The 22,007-nt window shown below is 46.9% G+C and overlaps 1 protein-coding gene across 2 annotated transcripts in view; it reads right to left on the bottom strand.

The window, feature by feature from the left end:
* Positions 1 to 22,007, bottom strand: part of tenm2a (teneurin transmembrane protein 2a) — a 214,957-nt gene that overhangs the window by 44,685 nt on the left and 148,265 nt on the right. For both annotated transcript variants that reach the window (XM_076103209.1, XM_076103210.1), the window contains 2 exons: positions 16,107 to 16,313; positions 8,260 to 8,491 (listed from right to left, as the gene is read on the bottom strand). In XM_076103209.1, coding sequence (XP_075959324.1) covers positions 8,260 to 8,491; positions 16,107 to 16,313 — 439 coding nt within the window. The remainder of the gene's footprint in view (positions 1 to 8,259; positions 8,492 to 16,106; positions 16,314 to 22,007) is intronic.

The following is a 22,007-nucleotide window of genomic DNA, read 5'->3' as shown; positions in this document are numbered from 1 at the left end:
AGAGAAAAGATAATGTTTGTGTTATGAGTCGATTCTGCGGCCGAAACAAGTGGTTTAAAAAAAAGAAATGCTCTGGTAGAGAAGTAAACATTTGGCGGACACGCCACAGTACCGCCCAATCAGAGTGCAAGAGACAGGGTCACATATGTGCAAGCTTCTGTCCAATTTCTCTTTCCGATGAACCCTTCCTGCCATATGGGTTTGAACATCCTTGAACTGATTGCGTCTCCGATTCAGCCCGTTCCAGTCCAAGGTCTCGTTTTAACCTCCACCTGCTGCACTCTTTTTCTTTTCTTTTTTTTCTCTCCCATTCCATTCCGTCGTTTCGCCTCCGCTCACCCCACTTACAATGCGCCTCGCTTCTGCTCTCGATGGCTTCAGAGGATCACTGCTGTCCCCCTTTCCTGTCCTCATTGCCCTAGTGAGGTCAGAGCTCAGAGAGGATAAAAGAAGGATTTGAACCATCATCCCTTTGGTCATATTACCCATTATCCTCTGATATCGCTGCACCTGCTCACCCAACGCGTCTCCTTCGCTACTCTCCCTCCCCTTCCCATGCTATCATTTTCCTTCCCCCTACCGCCGCTCCACTACTTCTCACATACATTACGCCTTTTCTTTTTTTCCTCGTCTCCTTCTCCATCCCTCCCTCCTTCCTTTTCAGACTCCTTTTTCGATCTGACCTTGTAGGAACGTTGTTGCCATGGTAAGGAAATGAAACGCTGCTCTCGAGAAACTTTTCAAGGACACAATAAGAGCAACTTCTGTGGCACCTTTGTGGCATCTTTCGCGACACCCACATGGGGCGTGAGGAGCGGCCCCTAGCCAGACAACAGGTGGTTCCACAGAAGAGAGCCCGCAGGTGAATGTGACAGATCAGAGGAGGCGAGGTCGGTCCATTGCAACAAAGACGACTGAGGGGAGGGAGTTTTTTTTGTCTGCTCGTCATTGTAGGATTCGCTGCTTTTTGTGTGTTTTTGAGTGTGTGTGTGTGTGTGTAGGTGTGTGGTGCACATGCTCTGGCTTTTCTGTCTTTGTGAGTTTCTGATCTTTGAAGGGAGGACATTTCTGCAAAGACAGGACATTTTGTTTGGTTCTCCTCATTTCTCCAAAAGGCTGCTTGAGGGCTGGCATGCTATGATGGTTAAACAACAATTCCTGTTATTACATATACATTACATTACATTACAGTCATTTAGCAGATGCTTTTATCCAAAGCGAATTACAATAAGTGTATTCAACATTGGTTTTCGAGAGAACTACTAGTCACCAGAAGTCATAAGTACGGTCGTATTTATGAAGTTTTATCCATAATTTCTCGGATATGATAATATTATACACAAGCATCTAGCTTCATAATCTGAACTACTCTATTTGGAGGCAAAACCCTCAGAGCGCACAGCCAAAATACTGGCACTAATAACTAATTGCACAGGAAAACATTAAAGCTGGCCTTAACTTTGTGCTGCTGTAAATGTGGAATGAGGTTGAAAGTTGTCGTGTCTCTATCTGCGATTTCTTTATTTGCTATATCGCTGTAAGTTCAGCATTTACGACTCTCATATGTGAATGTGACAACCCGAGATATCTTGTTTTCTCTGTACTGCTACAACCACTTCTGATACTGTAACATCATTTTTAATCTTTGGGAGCATAGCAAGTCATTCCAAATAAAACGACCAAAAGTCCAAGTAAAGTCACAAGTCATTGGTGTTAAAGTCAAACTCGAGTTAGTCTTTGTTTTCTTTGTCAAGTGGAAATAAGTGGATACTAAAGTCACACCAGATTTGTGACTCACGTCTGCCTCTGGTACAAGATATGTGACTCACATATTGTGTCCTCAGAAGTGAAGTAATACAAACAGGTGTGTGTGTGTGTGTGTGTGCGCGTGCACAAATATGTGTCAGTGCTCGGCTCTTCCTTCTGAAGCTCACTGTCATATTTATTCAGACTGGGCTAGTAGGACCAGTGATAATGACACGGGCTATTTAGAATAATGCTTAACTGCACTTTGCTGTCCTCCTATCCTTGTGATGTCTTTAATAACGGCTGTTCCATTACAGCGTGTCTGTACATGTGTCCTCTCTTCTTAAAAAACAGTTGGTGAAAACAGGTGATGAGCTCAGAGCATAAAGCTTTTGGTTTGGGAGCACCGCTTCACTCTCTATCAATTATTCAGCCAGTCTGTGCTCTGTCTATCTCTTTCTCTCTCTCTCCGTCTATCTCTTTCTCTCTCTCTCTGTCTATCTCTTTCTCTCTCTCTCCGTCTATCTCTTTCTCTCTCTCTCTCTGTCTATCTCTTTCTCTCTCTCTCTCTCATCATCTCATGCCACTGATTGTTGGATTGCTATCCTGCTGGATCCCTCTCATTTTTCCTCCTCCACCTCTTCCCTCCTTCTTCCTCCGCCTTTACCTGTCAGGTACGCTGCGTGACACCAAGGAAAACAGAGGGCGGAGATGAAAGGGGGGGGGGGGGGACAACAACCTCTAGACGCATAGGGGCTGAATGAGCGGCAAGGAGATGGCACGCAAAGAAATATGAGGTTATTGTCTAAAAATACCAGCCTGTCAGTGTCACAGCCCTCCATTTTAATATGCATGCACAAACCTACACGCTCCCTGATGCAAGAACGCATGTGTATACGCACAAACACACACACACACGCACACACACACACACACTCCAAGGTCAACCAGCATGTGTCTTTGTTTCAACTCATTTTCACAGCCACTCTGTGATGGCGAGGCCAGCGGTAATTAATTACAATACCCCTCATGTGCGCACGTATGCAAGGAGGAGGCGATCTGGTCAATTACTTGCCTTCCGTGCGGCGCCATGTACACGACTTAATGTGCTGGTATGCATTTGAACGCGGGGCCCCCCCCCCCCCCCCGATTTCATTTCATTTCCTGGCTCGGTTTGTTTGTGTGCAGAAGCTCCGCAGCAAGCTTGGTGTGGGATGGGAATATGTCTATGGGCTATACTAATTACGAGTAGGAATGGAAAGTGTCTAATGTGCTCTGGGGAGGTAATTGACATTGATTTATGTAGCGGAGGACTATGGAGGGGTTCTATCATAGCAGGCAGCCGGCAATCACAATTCTGTATCATTAGTGCCGGGCTGTGTGTGTTTGCTGGCGTGCGCGTCCGTGTGTTTGTGTGTGAATACTGTGGGATTTCTGACAGTGGTCCAGCATGGAAACGTCACACATAATTAGAGAGGGCTGACAGAGACCCCTCCCCTCCTCCCCTTCCTTTTTCTTCCACTGAGCTGCCAGCAGCAGCATCCCCCCCCCCCCCCTCCCCCTCCCCTCAAATCTAACCATTGCTACCTCGCTGTCATGCATCCTGTCTTACACATGCAACACATACACACTCACACATGCATGCAGAACAAGCAAGCACAAACTCACACACTGGCACACATTCACACAGACTCAGACATGGGCGCCCGCCCACACACAAACAATAAAAATCCATGTGGGTTTTCTTTCGCGAGATTGCCCTGTACGTGCTACTGAGCCTTTCATTTGCATCCTCGCGGAGCCGAAAAGTGACCCTCAGAGAGGGATGGAGGATGGAGAGGGAGGCTATGGATTGGAAGGCAAACAGAGAGAAAGGGTGGATGTTTTCACTCCATTCCAACCCTGTCCCCCATCGAGAGAAAGAGAGGACCTGGACAATTAACCACAGAACAGAGAGCATGCTGGGTAATTAGCAGGAAGTCAAAGCTCGCATTCCCTTTGAGCGAGCGAACACGCGCGGGCTCTCGCGAGCACTCGCACACACTCTTTATTTCCTCAGCTCTCACAAACATGTGGTTGCTTCGGATAGCGCTATGAGAATAATCATCAGAGGTAGAGAACAATTAGCGGAGGTTGGCTCGGCGTGGGGGTGACTGAAGAAAAAAGGAAAAAAAACCTGGTCAGATCTCAGAATGAAACAAAAGGCTCGGGGATTGGAGGATGCTCGCGGATGGCGTCGTGAGAATTGTTCCCTGCTACAATTTCAGGAAACAACAATCGGCAGATGGACACAGTATAATGGGCATTCATTTGCCTGAGTGTTGTTCTGAAGGAGGACAGGGAACAATGAGCGCTGAGTGATATGTGTAAAAAGCAAAAACAAACAAACCATCATCTCGTATTCTATATACAGGGATGTTATGAAGAAATTCTTTACATTAAAGGAACAGTGCACTCAAATGACGGCTTGTATTCCCGCAGTTTTTTTTTAGTGAAGGCGCCCCACGTCCCCTGAAATTCCAACGCTAACATCTGAGGAATTCACTACATTTTCTTTCATGAATAATCAGAGGTAAAGGCCTTATATTTAATGAGCGAGGCGATTGTTCATCGTCAAGTAGGTGAGATGCGTCAGGATCTATCTGATTATACTCAGCAATGATTGATCAATCCCATTGAATGTTTGCTTACAGGACGTGAGGTGGGGGAAACCCTGGGTTTTCTTTTTTTGTGTTTCAGGAATTTATCAGCCAAAGTCCCGTGCTGAGAGTCAGGGGGTCCTCTGCTATACGAGCTCTGCCCACTCAGGACTACTTTAAAGTGTGTGGTATGACTTCATCAAAAAGTTAGTATTGCATCATTTGCAAAGCAGGAAGTTGTCTAACTTCAGTTTTAATCCCGCTTCAAATTATATTTAATTGAGAAAACAATCTCGATTCAGGAGTGGGGCAATCTATTAATCTAGCATGGACTCCATCGTCTGATGAAGATCATGTATTTTGATCAAAAGCTCAGGAACAGCCTCTTGGACCTTGTGGAGAGACCTTTCTTCTCAACTGCTGTTGACAATAAGAGTGTTTATCTGCATTTGCTGACAACATTTATGATAGCACAGCACGACACGATAGCATTCTCTATATACAGTATATATACAATATGAATGTGTTGACTCATTTTCATTTTTGTGTTTCATTCAATACCTGAAACAAGTGAACGTGCAGTTGAAAAAAAGAGGTTACTTTGTGTCTCTGCGTAATAATATTGGATATTATGTTGACAGTATATACTGTATGAACGCAAGATCATATCATTAATAAACCTGATATTATGTGGTTCTCATATACATATCACGGTCTGAATCTTTTCTCTGTAACCGACTCCTTCTTCTTCTCCTCCACCCCCCCCCCCCCCCACCCCCCCCGTGGCTCCCACAGCTAGCATCTCCAAGTCTTTCTGCGCAGTAATGCATTTGAAAGTAACCTATAGCCCCCCCACCACCACCACCCCACCCTCTGCTGCTCCTTCCAGATAAATTGAGATGCTGCAACCCTCTCAGTGATCTTATTTCTCCCCGAGAGCTCTGGCCCAGAGCGGAGGGAGCCGGGGAATGTCCTGAGATCACAGAGAGAGATTGAAACTGGCATCAGCTCGCCAAGAGGCCCCAGAGGACCGATTGGAAATCAGGTACTCTCTCACGAAATGCTGCAACACATGTGCACTTGCATGCACAGAGAGGAATGCATTTTTGCCCGCCTCACACACACTAACACACACTAACACAGACACTAACACACACACACACACGCGCACACACACACACACACACACACACAAACACACAGTGGCACCAGCCATCTATAGTCATTTATCTCACACCGGTAAATGTATCCATGTTCTACGGGCCCCAATCTCCTTCCTCTGCCTTTCTATCTTCTCTCACACGCTCCCCAAAACAATCTCCTTCAATCACCACCTCTCTCCCTTCATCTCCCTCTCTCTCCCTCTTTATCTCTCCCTCCACTACCGTAAACTGTTCCATCCCCCCTCTCCAGCTCTCTCCTATATCACCCCCCTCCCGCCACTCTCATCTTGTCCTATCTCTTTCTTTCCCTGCCAGTCATCCAAGCCCTGGGGGTGTTCTTAGGTGATCAATCTTCATCCTCTCAGCGCTGTCACACTATCGGGTCAAGCCAAAACACACACACACACACACACACACACACACACACACACACACACACACACCACACACACGTGCTATGCTATAACGAGTGGACAACAAATGCCAAAATTAACATATGATTACAATGGGGAGCAGTCGAAGTCAAAGAGAGCACACATGCTCGGATGCAAACATACACGCGTGTGCGCGCGACCGTGCGCTCCCTCCGTCACATGTGCCGGTTACAGCGAGTCGGGAGGACGGGCTCTGCCAACGCGGGGATGGTGTGACTCTCTGGCTCTGCCCGGCTGGCTCTGACTCCGGTCCCGAGCTCCAGCAGCTCCAGCCAGCCCACCCAATCTCCGCCATCGCCAGACCCAGCAGAGGAGGGCCCAATCTGGGATGGAGGGTGGAGCTGGAAACCCTGTCGGCCGCTCTGGGCTCCATTCACTGCGGCGGGCTCCCGGCCATGCCCAACCCCACCACCTGAACATGACCAAATACTGGCACGGAGGAGAGCTCGACAGCGTGCGTCAGTGTGTTCGCCGCTTTGTTTCAATCTGTAAAGATGGCGGCCACAGCGGCTTCTGTGAAAAAGTGGAAATAACAAAAAAAACGACCTGTCTCCTGAAACGATGTGATGGCATACGCATCGCCATGGCAACACGGGTCACGATAAACAATTTGAACTGGTAATAGCTTCTATTTCAAGCTGTAGGTATTCTTGTTCAACACCGCGCATCTCCTTATCCATCGTGCATACCGACGCGATGCATCAGCACAGGTTGAGCATGGACCTGAGACCAGTGGGGCTGAATTAATCATGGCCGGGCCTCATAAATACTGCACAGGGCCGGCACTCGGGGGAGCTTATCCGGGACCATCGGAGCCAGAAGCCCCAGCGCCCAGCAGGAGAAACACAACTACAGCTTGCAGAGTAAATGCTCGGAGAACGAGCGCGTGCATGCTAGCAAGCATGTAGGCAGAGTGTCCCCTCTCACTGCATGCCTCATGAATAGTAATACCCTGCATGAATGCTCTGTTTGCTTGGTAAGTGTTCTTTGTGTACCGGCAAAAGCGCATATGTAGGGTATGTGAAATGGTTTGTATTTCCTGCTCCCTCACGTAAGGGTGCATGCATAATGGCTTTGACAGCTTTCTGTATGTGTTGCACTGCGAGATGAGGTAGAGGATGCATTTGAGTTGCACACCTTTGTGGATCAGTGGCCAAGAGCGATTTTCATTTTGTTAATACGGTGGCTCCGAACGATGGGAGGGGTGTGGGGACACACCGCACATCACGATATTCTGAGCTGTTGTCTGTTGCCGAGTGGACAAAAAAGTGTAGCTTGTGTCCGTTAGATGCATCATTAAGAAATGATGTCATAGTTCTAAAAATATGTGTCTTCGAGACGAATCAGCAGAATGGTTCAAAGGTCATGTCTTCTACCCTTCATCCTTAGTTGAAAACACAAACTCATCGTGGGGAAGACGACCAGTGAGAATAAAATGATCTCAGGTGTCAGGAGCTCTGTCGCAGCATTATTTATAACTGCAAAATTTCATATTACAAAGTCTGATAATTCAAATGTAATCCGCATGAAGAGGCAGAGTAAATCTGTCTGGAGCTTGGACACATGGTACAGTTCAACTATGGGGAACTTTGACACTCCAATCTATGCTGTTGAGCATTTGCAAGTCCATTAAAGCCATTCAGTTCGTCTATCTAGCCTGATTCTTTATTCACGTTCGGTGAATGTGTAAGATGTGTTAATTTCAATGGCGTTGCATTGAAGCTCACACTGGCCTGCACCTCACTGCGTGAGCGTTCTCAAAGTTGTTTACCACCTTGACAGCTGACCTTTGAAGTAATGGAGAGGCGAAGAGCCCAAATTGGAGCATTCATTTCATTTCATAAAGTGCTCCACAAAGGACGCATTGGTTTGCTGTCAGTCCAGGGGGCAGTAGTAAAGACACAAATAATACTTTCTTCAATACACTTTTATATTGTTAAAAACTCACAGTTAGCTTACAAACTAGCTTGTGTTATTTGTTTCCAAGGTGACTGCTTTTATTTTGGTGAGATTGTTTTCTCAACATTCTTAACAAAGTCTACGATTGCCGGAGAGAGTAAACAGTTCTGTATCAGGTTACATCCGCCTCAGCTCTTATTGCCTTTGCTAGCATCGTTCTTGTTGTTCACAGGAATGTTGTTGAAGCAGCACGGCTCTGACCTTTCATTCCTCACTATTTATTACTCAAGGCTCATTCCACTGCTGTGCTTGTGAGTGGGTCGAGATATTAGCAAAAAAACAACAACCAATAAATAAAGGGAAGGTATTTCCTCTGACCTGGTCTCCAGCGGGACGTTACTGTTGAGAACCCAGCTGTCTTGCAGCTGGACCGACTCTGGGGTGGTGGGTCCGTCGCCACTGCCCGGAGCCGGGGCGTGGATGGGGTTGCGTCCCCCTCTCAGGGTGTTTCTGTTCAGGCTGTTGGCAGACTGGTGGGACAAGGTGTGGTGGTTGTGCGGAGGGGGCAGTGGAGGCCGTAGCGTGGACTGACTGTGGTGGTTGGCTGCCCCTGGAAGGAGACAAGAACAGAGAGGGATTTAAGTGCCACGCTTCCCTGTGAAGGAAATCAAAGAGAGTTTCGGATGAAGGGAGGGAAGGAGTTCGTGCCAAGACGCTACAAATGTAGGACAGAAATGTTATTTGATATTTAGTGTTTATAAGCATGCCAAAAAAAGAAAATGTAAGCCTTTTTCAGCTAGCAAATAACTTCATTAACATTCCATGATGTGCGACTTTTGTGTCGGCGATCATTTTGTCAGAGAAGGTGTCATATTTTCCAAATGGTCGATAACTTATTTTAGCAGGACGCTCCAGCTAAATAGATACATGGAATTTGATAATCATGTTTTCACATGCGCATTTTTCCAAGTTGTTGTCCGCTCTATTTTTAGCCAATTCTTCCACTCTCTCTCGCTTTCACTCTTTTCTTTATCACAACTGAGAGAAAGTATGTGTGTGTGTATATGTGTGTGTGTGTGTGTGTGTGTGTGTGTGTGTGTGTGTGTGTGTGTGTGTGTATGTGAGCAGTACTAGAGCACTCTGCACAGCATGTGCCCTCATCTCTAGCTCTTAGACTTGGGGGAACATGTCAGCTAGAATCCAATACCAGCCCTTCCAACTCTGAGCTAATGGACTGTTGAGTGAGAGAGCTGAAAAACAAACCCGGATGAGTCAGACAAGAACACCCATTCACACATCACCTTTCTATCTCCTCTCTCTCTCTCTCTCTCTCTCTCCCTCTCTCTCTCTCTCTCTCTCTCTCTCTCTCTCTCTCTCTCTCTCTCTCTCTCTCTCTCTCTCTCGCTGTGTGAATCAGCGGGGGGGATCTGATCCCGTCTAGAGCATGTGCGAGTCTGTGTGGGCTCATAGAGGAAAATCAATAAACCACATATACAGTATAGGAGCTCGACACAGCTGCAACACTGCTTGCGCATTAGCATGCTTTTGTTCACACATTGACAGGTGCGTGTACTCACAGCACAGCTGCTAAAAAAAAAAAAAAGGAGGTCAAGGAATTGTGTCGCATGTCACAATAAACCGTCGGAATTTTGGAAATGTTGGAATTCACTGCAGAGACACGCCGGTGTCATTGATGTTACATTCGGCTTTGAATTCTTCTGCTTTACAACTCAGTTTGCGTCTTTTTCTTTCATCAACACGACACGCAGCACTTTAATCGTTATTTTACACATCTGAGCGTTGGAATACATTATGGGGATTGTGTTTGTTTGCACGTTGCCTTCCTCGGGCGCTGATCAAAGGACGGAGTGAGCGCACATACTGTGTGCATACGCGCTGCTTTGCCAAGCTGCGCGATCACACTTGCCCTCCTCCATTTGTCATTTCCTCTTGCATTGGATAAAAAAAGAAGAAGAAGCGGCGTGCGAGGGGAAGGGAGACGGGTCGATGTGTCGCACTCTTCTGTCTGCTTTGATATGTGTCGGTCAAGAGATTCCTGAGAGGCATGAGTGATAAGTGGCTTTACACTAAGCAACAACAGAGATGCACACAGCAACCGGCTCGTGCACATCAATGGAGGCAGTACGTGTATTTATAGCAATATGTCTGCATGCTAACTTTCCCTCTTTCTTCCTCCTCATTTCCTTCCCACTAGACGGGTGCTTAGAGCATATATACGGGGCAGCGAGCTCCCATGCAACTGCAGCCGTAATGGCGACCAGTTTGTAAGGTGACCTGATTGCGCCGTGGCGCCGCTGGGAGAGACACAAAGCATCTGTTTGCACGTTCAAACACGCTCCTGGAAGAAACAGACGCATGCGGTCGCGTACACACAGTTACACACCTGAAGGGAAAGTCAAACCCCCTGCATCATACATGCAGAGTATAAAATTGATATTAAAGCGCGGGGAGAGTTTTACTTCTCGTAGTCTCCTCCCCTACGCAGCCTCATTCCTTCTCGAGGATTGTTTTCCTCTCTTTCATCTCGCTTTTATTTGCATTTTGTTTGTCTCCTCTGCAGAGATGTAAAGCGCTCTGAGGTAAATCTTGTTTGTTAAAAGCACTTGATAAATAAATTTGACTTGACTTCCTTTCCCCGCCATGCCCCTATACATGTGAAAGAGCTCCCGACTACAACCCTGTCTGCATAAATACTTTTATCTGAGCCTATAGCAACAATGCACATAACACCACAGCCCGACACTGGGAAGAAAATAATCAGCTCGCATGCAGGCATGCAGGCATGGACACACGGTCCAAAAATAAAAGTAGGCACTCCAGTTCTCACACACTACCCCGCTGTCTCCCATGTTTAAATCTGCGTAGAAAAATATGCATGCGGATCGCCTTTCTTCACTTTCCTGACATAAATATTGAACAGTTTTTTCATTCAAATTCGGATGAATAATATATGGCAAACCTTGCATGGAAGAGGAATCCATGGTTTTCTATGAACCTGTGTGTGTGTGTGTGTGTGTGTGTGTGTGTGTGTGTGTGTGTGTGTGTGTGTGTGTGTGTGTGTGCACTCATCCTGCACCACTGGGACAGTGTGCTGTGTTAACTGCCCGGCCACGACATCGTTACACAGGGTCATATCCTGTGCCGCTGCATTTACCGCATTTTGTAGTGACGACTTTAACATTTCCCTTCAAAATAAGAGATTAAAACGCTTTTATCTATAGTTGCAAATTCCATTATCAAGTGTCCAGATAGAAGTATTTCTATGCTCTGAAACTCTCTACAGCCTCCTGACGCTGCCAGAATTGTCAGGTACCGTCAGGTTAGTGAATTGTTACATGATAGAAAGCGATTGTTGCTTTTATGCTGCGGTGAATCAATAGTTGCAGAATAAATCACTCACTACCAGTGTTAACTGTTGTTAATGTGCAAACAAACCAAAAAAAGAAATCTCTTTTACTCTTCCACAAGTCACAAAGCCTTTAGTGTGCTGCAAAATATTTATGATCAGACACATAAATTGCTTTCTTTTTTTCCTGCTACAGCACAGGAGAGTGATGTCAAAGAAATTCATTTTCATGTAAGCTTCAAATCCATAAAAAGAAAAAAGAATCCTTAGTAAATAGAAACACACTGAGAAGTGGGGTCGGCCTGAGTTGCAAGGCCGTTTTTTTCTTCTTCTCATTCATAGAACTCTCGAGGAAAACCGCAGATAAGTCTGACCAACCATTGGAACAGAGGCAGAGCGCAGTGACGAGAGGGCTGGAGGTAAACGGGTCCAATAAATTAAGATGGGTTAGTCAGATGAATTGTCCGGTTGCTGAAATACGACCCGCAGGTAGTCTAATGGGAACAACCGTTTTACCAGGAACCCGGTCTGATAAAAGACAAAACATGCTGTGAGGAAATAGAGCAATTAGAGAGCAGCCGAGCAGATCACATTTTATTCCACTTTATCTTTCCCTCCTTTCCTCCCTCTCTCTTTCAGTCCAGTGTGAGTAAACAGCGATTGTGAAGAGATTTTTCTCGACAGCTCTCTTGTTTTGTTTTCGCAACCACTTTTTTTTAGTGTGTGGAGGAGCTCTGAGCCCTTCTGACTGCTGTTGAAGGCTGACCCACTTTATTCTGTCCACGGTTCCCATGCGACTGCAGTGTGTGTGTGTGTGTGTGTGTGTGTATGTGTGTGTGTGTGTGTGTGTGTGTTGGGGGGGCTGTAGCTTGTGGGTTTGGCTCCGGCTAATCCCTGGAAGTTCATTATGCTCGCCAATTCAAAGGAGCCCCATTCAGCAGAGAAGCATTAGCCTGTCTGCTAACCTGCCTCCCCTGTAAAGCACACTGCGCACACACACACCAGTGAGAGGCAGGGGCTCGCCACATCATATTAATCTTGCATTGTGTGTGTGTGTGTGTGTGTGTGTGTGTGTGTGTGTGTGTGTGTGTGTGTCTGTGTGTGGCCAGCTGGCAGCAGGAACCAACCAAGGCAGTTTGTTTTTGCAGCCCTGGATGTTTATTGACATTTTCTGTGGTTAACAGAGAAAAGTCGCAGGGCAGGATGTGCATCTAATGTGTGTGTGTGTTTATGTGTGCGCGTGTTTGCAGGATAGAACTACCCATTCAGCAGTTGAAACGGATCATTGCAGGGCTCAGTCCCCGATCCTCCCTCTGTCCTTCCCACCCCCCTCTGCCTCTCCGTCTCTTTATTTCACGCCCCATATCTCCACTGCTATCCTTCTTTTTCAAAACGCAAAATGCAAAAAAAAAACACACTGTGCCACCCTCCATTGTTTCCCACGCTCCTTCTTCTCTCCGAGCTAATTGCTATTGCTCCCCGCGTTTTAAAGGTGGTTTAACCCCATGTGCCGGCGTTCCGTATGTCCTCTGCCTCAGAATGTCACATGCTCCCCGTTTGTCATTCTTTGTCATGCCGAGTATGATGGAAGGAGAGCTTAAGGTGAGAATAAGAGGCACACGTACAAACACACACAAGCGCACAAAAGGGGCTCAATTTGCACATTGGCTTTATTATCCAGAAGCACACATAAAGGCAGAGTTAAAGACATAACTCTACACAGACACACACACACACACACACACACACATACGCGCACCGCCTCTGCCTTGGCTTGTCATCTCTGTCTAATTAGGAGGCAATAATCCGCTAGAGAAGAGTCATCAGATTCAGCCAAAAACAAACAGTCTCCATGAGCAGAAAAGCACGTGTGCCTTTCACCCACACGCACAGACACACAGACACACAAATCATCCCACTGTTACGCAAATGTCACCCTTACATAAGCACCATTAGGAAGGATGACATTAGCGCAAGGGGGGAGGCGACGTGTCTTCGCTGTGCCTTTTGTTTCTGTAGATTTGTTTCAACAAAGCCATTAAACATGCATTGCTTCGGCAGTGACGTGAGGTGGCTTCCCTGGCGGCAGAGAGCTAGCCACTTTAGAAGAGGCCCGGGCTAAAAATAGCTTAGCATTCCCCATGCATAATGAATGGGCAGAGCCAGCGCTAACGCTAGCTCTTTCCAGGAGCGGTCCGCCACGCTCCGTTTGGCCGTCTCAGCTCTCCCGGCGTTCCGTGGGGAGGGGGAGGGGGGGGGGGGGGGGGGGGGGGGGGGGGCGGTCTGAGCGTTCCCAGACAGGTGCTCCGAGCCAGACAGTATTCCCACATAAACACGCGCAGACCCAATTCCCAGCCAATCCTTCGGCAGCGCCGTTCCGTTCCCGTTCACCTGTCACGCTTCACTAGGAACGCAAGTCATGTCTGTCCACCTGTTAGCTTTGGTAATGGCGGACTACTTTGCAGGAGCACGCACTCACACACATACACACACACACACACACACACACACGCGCTCGCAGACACAAACAACACACATACAAACAGCATGCAGCTTCCTGAGGATTATCTCGCTATGGTCAGTTTCTGCCTGGCTTGGTAAGGCTCATTTCCTGCCCAGCGTCCACTCTCTACAGGACCCACACACAAACACACACACACACACACACACACACACACACACACATACACACACACACACACACACACACACACACACACACACACACACACAGACGGGCACACGCTTGCACAAGTGCATGCATAAACAGTCGGCCGGTTATAGGTGTTTTATTTCCTCGCAGCCGTTCCTGTGACTTCCTACATGCCAGGGTGTGTTTATGCAGTGCCAGACTGCCACTCTAAACTCATTAAGGTCGATTTTAATGGACGCCCAAAGCCAAGGACTCTCTCCGCACCCATTAGATCAGCGGTCCTGGCTGGAAAACGTGGCAATTTGCAATTTCATCATCTCAATGTTGTTCTCCTTCCATCCAAATATCTCTCGTTTCACCCTCTAAGCTCTCATCAGCTTTCCCTTCTTTTTATTCACATCCCCCCCTTTTATTTCCTCTTTGTTTCCCTGTGTGTCGGGTTTCTGTCGCCCTTTCAGTCACTTTCTGCATGCATTTCTTTCTAGTGCCCTTGGATGTTATTTTTTGTCTCCTGTTTGACTGTTTCTCCATGCAAGATGTCTCATTAAACAACTTCAAAAGTCAAAGTTTGGCTTTCTCCAGCTCTGCTCCCATTTGCCTCTCTGCGCCACTCTTTTCCCTGCTTCTCAGTTGTTGTTTTTTTTCATTATTTCTTTCTCTTTCTTTCCTTCTCTCTTTGTCTCTCTCGCTCGCCGTCTCTGTGTGTACATGCTCAGCAGAGACTAAAAAGGAGCCCTGGAACAGAAAGTGTGGGTGTATGTGAACAAGAACGAGAGAAAGAGGGAAAGCGTTGCCTGCGAGCCTGGCTCTCCCTCTTTGCCAGTGTCTGCCATTAGGGTGTCAGTGGCAGAGTGAATTTATTTGCTGTGCGGTTACTGGGCTAATGATTGATGTTGCCCCAGCAAACAGTAAACCAATTAGACGGCTGATGTAACGTCATTTTAAAAGCCTCCTAATCACGTTGCTCTTGAACCTGGGACCCGGGCCTTCCCTAATGAAGATTTATACTGGATCAAAGGAGAGCCTAACGCCATTAACAATAGATTGTATTCCACCAAAAATCACATTAGGACTTCTCTGCCCACCCCTCCCTTCCCTCCCATCAGGCCTCTGCTAAATATATCTGCTGATTACAAGTGCAGATGCACAGAGGGAATGGAGGAGCAGGGGGAGAGCGGGAAAGAGAGGGACAGAGTTGGCCCAAAGCAGCTAACTGTTGAGAATAAATGTGTACGCTGATGAACAAACTCATCACTGCAGATGTGATGTAAGCACACGGGGCATCCAATGATGAAGGAGAAAGCTTACAGCCGGGGAAACTAACTAGTTTGCCTTTGCTACACTGATCCTCCTGGCGGCACTTTAAATTCATCATCCCCTTACCTTTCACTTTCCGGCGCATTATTAATGTCAATTGGAGAATAAAGTACAAACACACACCTACTCACTGGCAACCGATATGCGCTCGCCGGAGTGCAGGGGTTGCTTTCACTTGCATCATTGTTTTTTCTGGCAGCGGTTGACAAAGGTGTTACGGGTTACATTTAAATTTGTAATCCATTAAGAGATTACCGGCTGTCGGCTCGAAATGTGCTTTTTTTGTTCCGCGAACCTCCTACGAAGTCAAGTTTGGGAACGGAGAGTGTTTTTTCTGTTGCTGCTCCTTGATTATGCTCCTTCAAAAAACCTGATGGTCTTCTCAGCATAAAAGGTGATTGATTAAAACAGCTCTTTGACAGGCAGTCGTCAACATATGCTGGGTAATCTTTAACTGTTAAAAATACACAAATAGATTGTAAATTCACCCGTGCACGATCAATGAGAGTTATTTCCGCTCTAATAAAACCATAACATCCATAATTGACCGTGGTTACAATCAATATCTGCCTGAAATCTCTAAGTGCATATTTTATGATGCCTCACAATGTAAATAAAGGTTGCATACGTGCCCTTGGTTTGATTCCCAGCCTTGCAAACGAATGATGACTTCGGAGGAATGCAAAAAAAAAAGAAGAAGAAGAAGAAAAGAAGCAGAAACCAAATGGCCAAAAGAACAAGATGTGACATAAAGGATTGAGCAGCGACTAAATCAGATCAGGGAATGGACACACAATGAGGTAATGCAGGTGATGGATGGCCCCGCTGATGCATAAATAAAATGAAGGGGAGGATAAAAGGTTCGGGGTGAATGGCGAGCTCTCTTACCCGTGGAGGAGGTCTGGGCCCGGAGCAAGTACGAGTCTTCCGGGTGGGGCTCCAGGTGAGAGTGGGTGGAGTTTTTCTCCAGCAGGGGCACCTGGCATTCCCTGATCGGTGGGGACGGGCCGGGGGAGGGGTGGTGGGGGGCGGACGAGGAGGACGGGAGGGACGGAGGGAGCAGGGAGGAGGAAGAGGTCGGAGGGAGTGGGCGACCTGGAGGATGGAGGGAGAGAAGAGAGGGGGGAGGGGGAGGGGATGGAGGGGAGGGCGTTAGACAAAACAGATGGCAATGACTGACAGTGATACCGGGGGCCCGTTCCGAGGCAGGTCTACCGAGTCATCTGGATCATTTTCAAAACCTAGAGTCCCTTAAAGGGTCCTTGCAGATCATAATGTGAATAGGGAGGAGTGGAACTTCAATGTTGACAGTTTTCATTGGAACTGTCTCCTATGTTTTCTCGTGAAAACAGTTTACAGTGTGTTTTGTGTGAGCATCCAGAGAAACTGGAACAGTTTTAGTGCTGTGACTAAAAACAATGTGGTGTTGCAGAAATCTTGCAGACTGATACCACAAAATGAAACAAAACTAAAACTATATTGAAAATGAGAAAAAAAAATCTTTTTTCATTATTTCATTTGGTTGGATCAAACATTTACAAAAATTTGGAACACCGGTTGATGTAAACAAAACCTGCTGCAGGTTGTGCTCGACATATTCATCCAGTTAAGTAAGAGGTAGACTTGCTTCTCGGAACAGGCCCCTGGTCATAGCAATGTAAAGCAGCTTGGATACAAACACACAGAGGCTTGCCGAGGCCGGAGAGACTCAATGTAGAGATGCAGACTCACGTAAAAAAAATGCCCTTAAGATCTCCTCGACACATTAATAAGTGACACTTCAGCTCAGGAAGTTATGCTCACTTGAGCTCAATTCAACCTCATTTTCCATGCAAATGACTTCAACTGAATTAACATAGGAACAGTCATTTTACATTTTTTTATTTTTTATTTCATCCATACAGCCTCCAAGAAGAAATGATCTGCAGCACTGAGATATTGACCTACATCTATCTTACCGCTGTACAAATTAAAGCGAGCCGATGAAACTTTTGCTGAACAAGTGACAATTAGGAGACAATATTCTGAATATATCGGAATAAACCGAATTATAAAATATAGTGTAAGATGAGCACACGTAGATAAGACACGAAGGGACTCATTCGTGATAACGTCAATATGCTTTCTTGCAAACGTTAGCCACTAAAGCTATATTGAGGATGTTGAGTTCGGCAAGAGTGCCCGTTTGCTTGTGAATCCAACTTTTCATTTGCAATTTCGTCTTCCAAATTTGAAAGATTAACAGTAAAAAACGGTCGGATTGATATTTTCGCGCGGGCCCTACATCCATTGCACGACTGTCCTCTACACGGGGGAGACGAAGGAAAGTTAACCGCCAAGTCTTTAAATAGTGGGAGCCATGGGACGCGTGGACACAATCAGGCTGTCCCGTACACCAGAGAGAGGGAAGAGGGATGGAGACAATTCGCTCTACTCTCCAAAGGTTTGGAATCAAGGACAAAGACAAATCTAATAAATTCTATTTAGAGACGGCTCAAAATATAGAATAATTACGTCTGACGTATTTGCAGCTCAATCAATCAACAATATGGCAAGAATGAGGCCACCGAGTCCAGCCAATCCACCGAAGGACTCGGGTTATTACAACTTCTAATTAGCTAGTCGACCGAAGACGCTTTGACACCCTGATAATCACTTATTTTCTCCTTATTCCACATTGAAAATTATGGCTTCGGGCATCGGCCATGTTTGCTTTTACAAATAAACTTATTTTTTTTCCTTTTTCTTAGTGATGCCTTTACCTTCACCTTCTAGAGTTATCTAAGGGGGGGGGGGGGGGGGGGGGGGGGTGCGTAGAAAAAATAGGCTAGCTCGTCCCTAGTTTTACAAACTTCATCCATTCTTTCATTCGCCGCTGAAAACTTCACGGGGGGAAATTAAGACGTTTTTTTTTCTTTCAGCGAGTCAGTTCTTTCTTTCATCGCACTTCTCTTTTTCCGCAGAACAATAAACGGGCAGGAACAGAGGGAGATAAAGAAAGAAAAGCCGCGAGACCTTGAAGAAAAAGCCGTGATGGCTGAACATTCATCATCATACTCCCCCCCCCCCCCCCCCCCCCCCCCCCCCTCTTCTCCTTCTCTTACTGACAGTTCTTTAGAATACCGATGTGGTGTGATTGTAATTTGACAGCATTCACCTTCCCATCACAGAATATTGATAGAAATCACAATGTGTAAAGGCCATGATAGATGGGGAGCTCTTTTCGTTTTAGCCGACGGTGCAATATCGCTTGGATCAGGGAAACCTTACCTAGGCAGAGATGATTTAAGAAACAAAGTGGTTGGACGTAGTTGTTGGCTAGATCGCCCATCTACGCTGCGACAAAATGAAGCGCATTAATCATGGGAAGCACTCGTTTTGACTCCAGGTGCCATCGCGGCTTTACAGAGATACATTTGATAGAAATGGAGGCAGAGCGATGTCTCTGTCCTGCCGTCCAAACTGCTCCAGCTTATAGCTTTGCGTCATGGAAACCAGAGCTCGGATCGATCCACAGCCCCACGTTAACTACACCCCGGAGAGATACCGGCCCTGTCTTTTGTTGAGGTGTGTGCGTCTGTGTGTGTGTGTGTGTGTGTGTGTGTGTGTGTGTGTGTGTGTGTGTGTGTGTGTGTGTGTGCCTGTGTGTCCAGTCAATCTCATCAGCACAAACAGAGAAAAATGGATAAACAATGGCAAAGCAAACACTGTGGCCGACAGGAGGGAAAAGGAGAGAGGCGGGGAGGGACGGATGGAGAGGGATGGAGAGGGATGGAGACGGATGGAGAGGCGGGGAGGTCACGGGGATAACCGGGGGAATGGCGAGCGAAACAGCGGACGACGGAGAAAACAGGACGGACCAGAAGCTATGAGCTGACAAAAGTTATTGGCAATAAAGATAAAAAAAATGGAGAAGAAAGCAATAGAGGAGGGTAATTAGGAGTGGAGGAGGCAATAAAAGGGGGCGGAGTAGTGGAAGAAGGAGGACGGGAAGTAAAATAATGAAGAGGTAAAGACGAAAAAAAAAGCGATTGATCCAAATGAATCGATCACTCATATCAATTGACGGCGAGTGTGGATCTAGCAATTTGCATATTTCACCAGACCTATAAACAGGCTATTGGTGACAACAGGCAATGAACAATGTCCGTGTGTGCGTGTGTGTGTGTGTGTGTCTAGCTGCGCACCTTTAAGAGGGTTTTAGTGCGGTTGCATGTTTTTATTGCACGCAATCACGGGTGTGTGCGCTTTAAGGTTACGCATATGCCTGCACGGTTATTAATATTTTAAATCACTTTAATTACAAAAAAAGGAGAAAAAAATTGCACTAGTTGGCCAAAAGCAATTAAGGGGACTTTAATCTCCTTAGCAATTATGCTGTGGGGCATCCTTAACTCAGTCATTTCTGCCCGCTACATTTCCAGAAAGGTCAGTGGAAATTGCTTTGTGTTATTAGAACAAAGACTTAGCGATGAGCTCGCGTTGTTTCTCTTGACAATTTGCCTCGCTGCCGTCCCCTCAGCCCGCCTCCCCCGGCCATCTGTACGAATCTCTCAATCCATCTCTCCGTGCCCCCTCTCTTAGGCTACTACTCGGAATCTACGGTTCTCTCGCAAGTGTTGATTGGTGTGAAAAGCGAGTGTGTCGTGGGGTCTAAAAAACTAAATACCAAGACTGTGGCCCCGCATGAAGGGCTTTAGCGGAGCCCCTTGATGAGTTCAGTAGAGCGTCAGAAGAAATGTGATCGTCGCCATTAGTTGGTTGTGAGAGCTTCAGGCTTTGACTTGCTTGTATGAGTCATTTAAAGTGTGTGAGCTCTTGGCCCGTTGTTGTGCTACCGTACGTCTCCACTGAACCGTCTCAATACGAGCTCAGAGTAATCTATCGTGTCTCCCTCCACCAAGCCATTCTTTACCGCGCCACGGCGTTACGCATCGGACGCAATTCCTCTTGTTGACTGTTCAATGACTTCTCTCCTCTTCCCCTCCTCGTCCTTGTCTCTATTTCAGTCCCTCCGTGCCTCCCTCCCTCCCTCCCCCCTCCCGAGCTCCGTCCATCCGTCCACCCATCTGGCTGAGGTGAGGAGTGGTAGGCCGAGGAGAGCGGAGTGGAGTGGAGCGAGGGATGGAGCGACAGCTGGAGCCCAGTCAGACAAGGAGAGACAAATTACCCCTCTAACGAGAGCCATTCATCATCTCTTCATCTCTCCCTCCTTCCATCCCTCTCTTCCTCCTCCACACCTCTACGTGAAATACGGCGCGCACCTGGATAGCAAAAAAAAAACAAAACCCCAAAAAAAACACACAACTTAACAGTTGATGATGTTCTCATCTAGTCGCCGCTCGTGTGGCTCGCACTGCCGAGTCAAATCGGCGCTGTCTTTTATTAAGGTGAAAATAACGAAAGGAAGAGGGGGAGGCAGGGGAGGGAACCGGGGGGGACAAGATAAGGGAGACGCGGAGTGATTGAATGAGCGGTGCGCGGGGAAGAGGGAGGAAAAGAGAAACGACACACCCATGCTGGCACATGCAGAGACTCATTACCATGGCTGCTGTCAGCACAGATGTTGGACTGAGGGGGAGCTGTCAGTCAGTGCGTGCGTGTGTGTAAGTATGCGCGCCTATGAGTGTGTGTGTGTGTGTGTGTGTGTGTGTGTGTGTGTGTGTGTGATAGTGTCTGACAGTGATCTGAGGGCTATTTAGTGATGACAGCTGCTGACACAATGGGCCCTTTTCTCTATTTATCTATACAGTGCAGTCTGTCTCCTCCATCTCATCTCTCTTCCTGCCCCCCCCCCCCCCCCCTCCCTTTTTTATTTTTTTCCCAATCCTCGCCTCCTCTTTCCTCTCATTCATTCCTTTCTAAGATTTCACATTTAGCCCGTCTGTGGCAAGGCGCACACCTGTTGCTGCCCGTGTGTGCGAGCAACAAATGGATGTCGCCGCCTATGTCCCGAAAACCTCCCTCCCTCTCGTTTCGTTCCTTTTTCGTAACGGGGGCCGCCGCAGAAAAACGTTAAGAAATAACGTGAGCGATAACGTGAGTAAAGAGGGAGATGAGAGGATGATTCAACGGACGTGTTTTAATGAGTAAAGTTGGGCTTTCGCAGCCTGAGGAGATGATTGTATCATTGGCTCCGTCTTTGATGTGCAACGTGAGTGTCTGGGATCTTCTCTGGCCTGGAGCTCGGGCTCCGGTCCTCTCTTTCGTCACGCCTGCATCACTCCATCATTCCACATCTGTGGGGGCCCCTCTTTCCCAAACAGTCCGACCCTCCACACACACGCGCACAGCCTGTATCAGAGGTTGAAGACGGCTTCCGGCTGGGAAGGAGGCGCCTCGCACACACAGCGTCACATTGTTTGGGTCTGGATTAAGGCGTTTTCTCGATTTCCGTTCTTTACATTAATTACAGGATTATAACTCAGGCTCGTCATTTGCGCTACCGCAGATCCTTCATTATGAATGATTTTCAACTGAATGTTCTGCTCCCATGCAAGAAGAGGCCCCATTGTTTGCACTACCAACTTTATTTTTTATGATCAGAACCCAATATTTGACCAGAATTTTTGTGATTTTCTTTTAAAAAAATCGGATTTTCAACAAGAAATTCCCCCACACAGTACTATTCTTGAAATCGAGCCTGATGATAATGAGTCCTCAGATGACTGGCTTGTGAAACATATAAAAGAAAATACTCTGAATTCTTTGAAAAGGAGAAAAATAAATACATATGTGGAGATGAAAAGACGACGGCAGCAAAAGACCTTCACCTTGTTCCATCTTTTC

Source organism: Anarhichas minor, unplaced genomic scaffold (genome assembly GCF_050575085.1).
Source record: "Anarhichas minor isolate MPS153535 unplaced genomic scaffold, ASM5057508v1 ptg000028l, whole genome shotgun sequence".
NCBI lineage: Eukaryota > Metazoa > Chordata > Actinopteri > Perciformes > Anarhichadidae > Anarhichas > Anarhichas minor.
This window is presented reverse-complemented; position numbering and strand designations above follow the sequence as displayed.